We start from the raw sequence: 8,941 nt of genomic DNA, 5'->3' as shown, positions 1-8,941 counted from the left end.
TACCGTATCCATTTAGTTTGACAAGCATTCGGTTTCATATATCCGTTGTCTGCTCGTGTGCTGTGGGCACACGCGCGCTAGTGTGCGTGAGGTCAGGGCTGTCACTACGAGAATTTAATTGCGTTTTTATGTTGTGATGTATTAAGGGTCATACATACTACGTCACACGTTTTGAAAGAAAAATCATTTGCCATAAAAAATTAAACACGATGATTTTTAGTCGGTAATTGTCATAATTAAGTCACATTTTCATAGAACTGCACATTTTTTCTGTGATATTTTTTTATTTCGATGATAAATTTAACGTAAATTCTTTTATCGCGCTATTAAAACAATACAATACAATGACTCTTTGGGGGTTTTGTTGTATGAGCTTAGTACCTCTTTTCTATTTAAATGAACTAAAACAATTACTTTGCTCACCCGCGACCTTATGATAGTTACGTTTATGCAAGAAATGTGTGTTCCTCTACCTCCACACTGTAAGAACACACACAAATCGCACATACACATCTATCACCACTACCACACTACACTGACGCGTTTCGAACTCAACCAGCGCTCATCTACAATAGGCAATAGCTTAAGTTTATTTTTATTTCACAAAAAATACTACTTTTTAAACAGATATCAAACAGGTATTAAATTCAAATTAATTGTCAAGAAGACATAAATAATATAAACTTATTATTAAATTAATGATGTACTTATCGTTTACATAGGGAGGTTTGGAAATAAATCCGTTGCGCACTTGTGATGTAATTAAATGATTAAATAACTAATAATAATAATTTGTAAATCTGTTTAAAAAAATACCTCGTTCAGTTTCTTGCTGTACCTATTCTTCTCAACAGAGGTTTTTCCGAACCAGTGGTAAAAAAATGACATTTACAAGTGCCTGTCTAAATTGAATAAAGATATTTTGAATTTTCTTTTGAATTTTATTTAATTTAGTATCTCGGAACAGCCCTGTCCCCTGTCACGTGTGTGTGTAACCGCACACGCACACAGGCGCGCTGGTAATACGATAATTTTTATGAGTAGGTATCGCTTAGTGCTGCTTGCTGCGCCCGGGTTTGCCTGTCATTAGAAACAGTAATTAATAATGCGGTATTTGACTAATTTTTTATACTTATCCTACTTCCTACTAATATTATAAATGTGAAAGTTTGTGAGTGAGTGAGTATGTTTGTTACTTCTTCACGCTGAAACGGCTGGACGGATTTGGATGAAATTTGGCAAAAAGCTAGTTTATAACCTAAATTAAAACATATAATACTTTTTATCCCGATGTTCCCACGGGATAGGGATATTATCTCGAAATAACAACAGCTGGGTTTAGAGTCATGAAATTTGGCATGGGTGTTTTAATATAACGTCAATAAAAACCACGATGTAATTTTAGGGAATTCCCAAGGGATGATTTAGCTAGTGTTTTATAAATTAAAACTTCACAATGTCTGTTATCGAATAGAGAAACAATTTTTAAGCTACCTTTACAAATAACAAAGTTATAAAGGTTTTAAATTCAAGATTAGACAGAGAAAGACATACTTTTGCATTTGACGTCACACACAAGTAGCGCCATACGTTAGCTGCATAGGGAAAAGCGTTTGCGAAAGAGACAGGTATAAATAGATTTTTGAAAAAATCACTATAAATCGGATTTTCAACTGATTTATGTTTTCTCTTCGCTCAACACTGTATGTTTATCTATATTTTCATATTAATATATCAGATATGGCAAATTCAGGAGTTTTCAAATACCGTATGTTTGTTTATATTGCTAAAGCTGTCAGTTGTCAAATATCGCGATAGATACGTACACACACGTACAAACACGTACGTACGTATGTGAACCATCGCTAGAAAACCTGATGTCAAATAAAAAAAACTGCATTCAAATCGGTCCACCCCTTTAAGAACTACAACGCCACAGACAGACAGACACACATAGCGGTCAAACTTATAACACCCCTCCTTTTGCGTCGGGGATTAGAAATCGATTCATTTCATTTTTAGGGTTCCGTACCCACTGTTGAACCGATAGATAGTCAGTTGAAATTTTCACAGATGATGTATTTATGTTACTAAAAACAGACTAAAATAAATATTGAAGGGGGCTCCCATACAAGAAACGTGATTTTTTGCCGTTTTTTGCTAATGTCTAATGTTTTATATATAATGGTACGGAACCCTTCGCGCGCGAGTCCGACTCGCACTTGGCCACTTTTGAAACAGTGTTTGAAATGACAATATCGGGAGGGTTTTCGACTTCTATTCTGTGCTGTGTGCTGGTTAGGTTATCGTTGCAGTACCCTAAAAATTATTATTATTTAAAGGAACTCATTCTCAAACACCAGCCGATAAGCGGGGGCGTTGCCGATAACACTATCGAGCTTTGTGTAAGTAGGTACCATCAGTATCTTCCTAACCTAACCAATTTAGACACTCAAGACAAGAACTGTCTGTCCGTGGCATCGTGGATTTCGATACAGTTTCTTATACGTAAAAGCGAGTTCTCTGCGTGGCTTAGCTATTTCTGTAGAAAATCGGTTCAGCCGTTTTTGAGATATTGAACTTTTAAATAACAATGTTGGGGTCTTGCCAAGATTTCTACGTTGCTTAGGTTCTATAAATAAATAATTATCATAGAACAATACGGTATTTGTCAACACCTGAATTTGCCATGTCTTATACTTATATATTACTAGCTTTCATTTCATTTTGCCCCGGTGTAGTTTTTTTTTCTAAATCTTCTTTTATAAAAACATTCTCCTGACAACAGCAAACACAACAAAAAAAGAATTAGCGAAATCGGTCCAGCCGTTCACGCGTGATGCCGTTTATCAGATTATGATAATATCTAATAGTTCAGCGAAAAGAAAACTTAAATCGGTTGAAAATTGAATTCATAATGATTTTTTGAATAATCCCTATAGCTGTCTCTTTCTCAAACGCTTTTCTCTATGCAGCAAGTATGGCGCTACTGGCGTGTGACGTCACATGCAAGTATGTCTTTCTCTGTCTAATCTTGACTTTCAAACCTTTATAACTTTGTTATTTGTAAAGGTACCTTAAAAATTGTTTCTCTATTCGATATCAGGCATTCTAAAGTTTTAATTTATAAAACATATAAAAAATAGCCATGAGATACTTAATTATATTTATTTTTGTACCTAACCTGTTATTTAGTTTTTCTCCCAGATAATTGTACAAATCTCGCGGGATAGCGATAAACAAATTTTTCGCAGTTAGACATATACTTATATTCTTCAAATATGTTATTTATATAATTCCACTGACGAGAACTTTTACAACTAAAATTATTTATAAAATATTAACCGGTAAAACTGGTTAGACATGTTGGTAAAGGGATTAAGATATAAGTTAATGTAAAACTATTATTAATTGTTATGAATACTCAATTGGTGTGTTACTCCCGAAATATGTACAAATATTCATATACATAAGTGTCAAATTTCATCTAAATAAGTTTAGCCGTTTTAGAGTGAAAGTATAACATACTCACAAATTTTCACATATGCATTGCTTATGCAAAAATTAACATATAACTATAAGTATTATAGTTATTTGTTAATTTAGAAACGTTTTATTGTTATAAACTTCGGTCATGGTTCACTTTACTTTGAACTTTGTCGAACACTGGAACATTTGTTTTATTGAAATGTAGCAATTGTTTTTGAGGGCATAATCACTTTGTGAAAATATCATCTGCAGTTAAACTCCATTTACTTAAGAATTCTGGGATTTCAGTAAATAAATATACACACATTTTGATTATTAAGGTAAGTGTCCTAATTTTCGACACACTAATGCCCAATAAATGACTCCCTGCTGTCACATCTATTGCTAACGATATATTTTAGTTAATGGGTGAATTTAAATTTAAAATAGTAAATAATATTTAAATTTAATACTTTAACTTTTGATCATTATTATAGTGTGCCCTTACGCATACAGAAACAAACGAGTATGAGCAAACATATTTACAACTCATGGAATGGCTAATAATATTTAACACCTTTAAAAACTATGCTCAGTGGAGGGCATAAGTATATAAACTTATCTATACAGCCATAGCATCACATATACTTAGACATGTATACATCGACATTATTTTAGGTGTACTTTACCTTTAGATATTTTTGACATCTTTGTAACGTATTGTACGCGTAAGCCAAGCAAGTGGTCTATCAATTTTTAAACAAGTTCCTGTCAAATGAATATGTCGCTAAAGTCGAACTTTCAAGTTGACAGACACGTCTATTGGCATTATTGTCTTGTAACATACAAACGATTATCAGCTTCAGGGTGGTAGACCACATATTTGGCTGACGGTACATATATATGTATGCCTTTGAATGTACATGACTTTACAATAAATATAATGATAAAGATGACGAATAAAACTGTAAATGTCGACTATTGGGTCAGTGTCGAGCACTCGGTCAAGTTTATATATTTTGCCAAAATGTTTCAGATTTTGTTTATAAGCTGCATATCGTATTGGAGGGACACGTGAGCCAACAATCGAGCGAGGCAAGGAAGCGGCGCCGAGCTAGTCGTAAAAAATAGAAGAATCCGCGCGAAACGGGGTAAGTAAAGATACACGTTTTATTGTTTGTATGTTTTATGTTATTTCATCATCATCATCATCCCAGCCTATATACGTCCCACTGCTGGGCACAGGCCTCCTCTCAGAACAAGAGGGCTTGGGCCATAGTTCCCACGCGGGCCCAGTGCGGATTGGGAACTTCACACACACCATTGAATTGCTTCGCAGGTTTGTGCAGGTTTCCTCACGATGTTTTCCTTCAACGCAAAGCTCGTGGTAAATTTCAAATGTAATTTAGAAGTTTATGTTATTTAATGGCAAATAATTAAAGAGAAAGCCGAGAAAGAGAGATTAGAGGAAGCCGTGGTGGCCTAGTGGTTTGACCTATCGCCTCTCAAGCAGAGGGTCGTGGGTTCAAACCCCGGCTCGCACCTCTGAGTTTTTCGAAATTCATGTGCGGAATTACATTTGAAATTTACCACGAGCTTTGCGGTGAAGGATAACATCGTGAGGAAACCTGCACAAACCTGCGAAGCGATTCAATGGTGTGTGTGAAGTTCCCAATCCGCACTGGGCCCGCGTGGGAACTACGGCCCAAGCCCTCTTGTTCTGAGAGGAGGCCTGTGCCCAGCAGTGAGACGTATATAGGCTGGGATGATGATGATGATGAAGTGGAAAACATAGAAATTTGAAAATTAAAAAAAAACATTTTTGCATAGTTGGTACGGTTGGTATGAAGAAGTCTTCTAGTGGCTCAACTTCCGTACAAATCTTAAATGTATTTCTACGAATAAAAATATTTTTCCAATTGTATATTAGTTATCAATAGCCTTAATGTTAATTATCAGACATATTTTATTAATTTAATTATTATGTATATTAAAAATAATAAAATCGCGACTTATTCCAGTTTACCATTCCGCCGCTAGAGCCGACCCTAATTCGTTACTTGCGCGTGTGTGCGTTAACGGCTTGCGCGTGTGTGCTGTTGATAAAGAATAGGGTTGGCGATGTTTGTTTATATTATTTTTATGGAATCATTTATTCATAATAATACTTTTTTTTTAATTAATCGCACTGAAATAAATACTTCTTTAAATATTTCATGATTTTGTTTAAATTCATCATCCCAGCCCATATATGTCCCACTGATGGGCACAGGCCTCCTTTCACAATGAGAGGGCTTGGGCCGTAGTTATCACGTTGGCCCTGTGTGAATTGGGAACTTCACACATACCATTAAATTGCTTCGCTGCGTTGTACAGGTTTCCTCACGATGTTTTCCTTTACCGTAAAGCGTTTGTTTAAATTAAATGCCATTATTCAAATTAAGTACTGTTCAATCAATCTGTTGTTTGTGTGTTGTTTTGTTATTGTCTTAATTATTTATTTGTATAGTCGTTTATTTATAATATTGTTATCATAGAGATAATATATAATATTATAGAATATCGTAGAGATAGAATAACATAAATGATGGCGTAGAATTTATAATTATCTTGCCCACTTTGATGTTTTTTTTAAATATTGATCCTAGATCCTAGCGAGCGAACAGGATTTTTTTGTGTAAAATTTTATGTAGATTATTTATGTATCAGAGCATTTTTGTTATGGGCCACTCTTCACGAATTATTTACGAAAAACTACAAAAGGGACCTTTAGTTTTTTAACCCGAAAGCAAAGAGTGGTGTTATAAGTTTGACCGCTCTGTTTGTGTCTCTGTCCGTAGCACCGTAGCTCTGAAACGGGTGTACCGAATTTGGTTGTGTTTTTTTTATTTGATAGCAGGTTTTCTAGTGATGGTTCTTAGATGTGTTTAAAAAAAATGGACCAAGATTCTAATACACTTTTTAAGATATCTGGTAGAAATATAGGAACTAACAACGCTTGAATAATAAATGACCATTCTCAACTTTTCTAAGTTGTTCAGGTTTATTAATACTAAATAATATTGATTAAAGGTACACAGAGCAATAGGCGCCCTTATCGCTTCAGAGCGATCTACGAGCTTAGCCAAACTACATATCACTGACGTCATGTATAAAATTTAGGCAACTGAGAATCCAGTTGTTAAGGCCCCACGCTACTGCGTCAGAAAGGAAGATGACTTACACTTCGTTTTTTTTTAGCATTACAAAGAAGGTTAGCGATATTGAAGTGTCTTTTTATTGAAAAACACTTTTGAAAAATAAGTCACAGCAATATGTAACAATTAATGATCATTTACATGCTTTTGATATCATAAGTAATAAGTAGTTACTGATTTATTAAAAACGTTTTTCAATAAAAAGACTCGTCAAGGTTGTTTGCCGTTTTTATAATGCTAAAATAAATTAAGTATATGTTTTTAATAGTAATATTGTTTAAAGGCAGTGGCAGCCCTGCGCTGTTTAGTTTGCATTCCGCTCGCCGCGCCACAATCAAGCACAATACCCGTGGACAGACTAACCTGGATAAGACCAAGATAATATTTTCATGATTTAAACTCGGGTTTTGTTCCGCGGGGTGACACTATTTACCGGCACGGATATCTCTCTCATCTTCCCAGCCTATATATGTCCCACTGCTGGGCACAGGCCTCCTCTCAGAACAAGAGGGCTTGGGCCATAGTTCCCACGCGAGCCCATTGCGGATTGGGAACATCACACGCACCATTGAATTGCTTCGCAGGTTTGTGCAGGTTTCCTCGCGATGTTTTCCTTCACCGCAAAGCTCGGGGTAAAATTTCAAATTTAATTCCGCACATGAATTTGGAAAAACTCAGAGATGCGAGCCGGGTTTGAACCCACGACCCTCTGCTTGAGAGGCGATAGGTCAACCACTAGGCCACCCGACATGGAATACTGACCCGATATTTCGTGTACACGCCCATACAAACTGGTGTCAAACTAACAGGAGTTCCTGTGGGCGTGTACACGAAATACCATGTCGGGTATTATATGGCCGGTAACTAGTGTCAGCGTTCCGAGTACAGTACCAGCATTAATATCTGCCCACGGAGCGTGCAAAAATATCTGACACGTCTTCCGGCCCTAGAAATAGAGTCGTATTAGATATTTATGCACGCTTGTTGTGTCAGATATTGGTGCTGGTGACTGTACTTGATTCTAGAGAAGTCCATATTTCGGCACTGGTGCATACGCCATGATCGCGAGACGACTCAATAATGAACGCGATAGTCTAAAACATTGTGTCTTCATATGCCCTGTGTACTTGATAAAGAACCGATTAACACTAAGAACAACGGCCGAATGTACTTCATACAGTATACAAGTACAAATCGTTCATTGAATAAAGAGTTTTATGAATTTTGTAATAATATACAAAATAACAAAGCAGATGAACTAACGTACCTGTTTTAAAAAAGTTAAGACATATAGACTAACTGTTGCCCGCGACTCCGCCCGCGTAGAATTAGTTTATTAAATAAAATTGCTGTTGTGGCAAAACGTATGGTTTTTTTTAATAATTTAAGTATTTGTTATGCATCAAACTATCCTAAAATAAAAAGAGACTGTTGTATGAGGAATGTATGAGGTTTGTAGTCTAATAATTAACAATGTGGGTATACATTTTAAATGTAAATCAAACTCAAACTCACAACATTTATTGACAACAAAAACACACTACATCACAACAAAAACACAGTAAAACCATAAATAGGAGAAGAAAAAATAAACGAAAATAAATAAACAAACAAATAAATATAAACAAACTTAAGTCTATACACATATTTAATAAATAGAGGCGTCACAGGTATCGTCACTACTCTGAAAAAACTCGTATCTTATCTTGTCGTTGACCCTTTGAAATAATGGTCTTAAACTATCAATTTTGTACTAGATATGAGCTTTTTAAAAGTACTGACGATACGTCACATAAATTTAAATAAATCTTGTCAGTTAAATAATAATAATAATCCAAAATCTACGCTATTCTGTCCTCACTCACACAGCCGCACAACGTACACGCGTATACATTATGTAAGCACACACACTAGCGCACTCACCCACACATACGAGCGAAAGTTTTTAATTTTAAAATCGTACCAACATTAAGTAGCAAGTGATTAGAGAAGGCTTAACCGATTTTGATGGAAAGAGGGTTGTGTTTAAAATGTTTTGATGGTATTCAGTAGGCGTAAAACGTAACTAACGACTTACGTTAGAGAAACTGAATGTTTTGCGTGATGTGGAATAACAATAGGGAATATTAATGCAATTTTCTGTCGTCAGAGCGCAGCACTAGCACAAACCGTTAACAGTTTTTGAGCATCTTAAATGCCCTATTATCATATTATTTCAATATATTTTTTTGGAAATATAGCTCTATCGTTACTACACGTATCGATGTAAATATCAT

General features: G+C 35.4%; 1 protein-coding gene across 1 annotated transcript in view; it reads left to right on the top strand.

The window, feature by feature from the left end:
- The first annotated feature begins 4,439 nt into the window (after positions 1-4,439).
- Positions 4,440-8,941, top strand: part of LOC141443142 (uncharacterized) — an 86,455-nt gene continuing 81,953 nt past the window's right edge. The window contains exons 1-2 of the mRNA XM_074108352.1: positions 4,440-4,453; positions 4,564-4,619. Of these exons, the coding sequence (XP_073964453.1) occupies positions 4,440-4,453; positions 4,564-4,619 (70 nt within the window). The remainder of the gene's footprint in view (positions 4,454-4,563; positions 4,620-8,941) is intronic.

This window comes from Choristoneura fumiferana, chromosome 26 (genome assembly GCF_025370935.1).
Source record: "Choristoneura fumiferana chromosome 26, NRCan_CFum_1, whole genome shotgun sequence".
Lineage (NCBI taxonomy): Eukaryota > Metazoa > Arthropoda > Insecta > Lepidoptera > Tortricidae > Choristoneura > Choristoneura fumiferana.
Note: the sequence above shows the minus strand (reverse complement) of the source record. Positions and strands in the feature narration are given on the sequence as shown.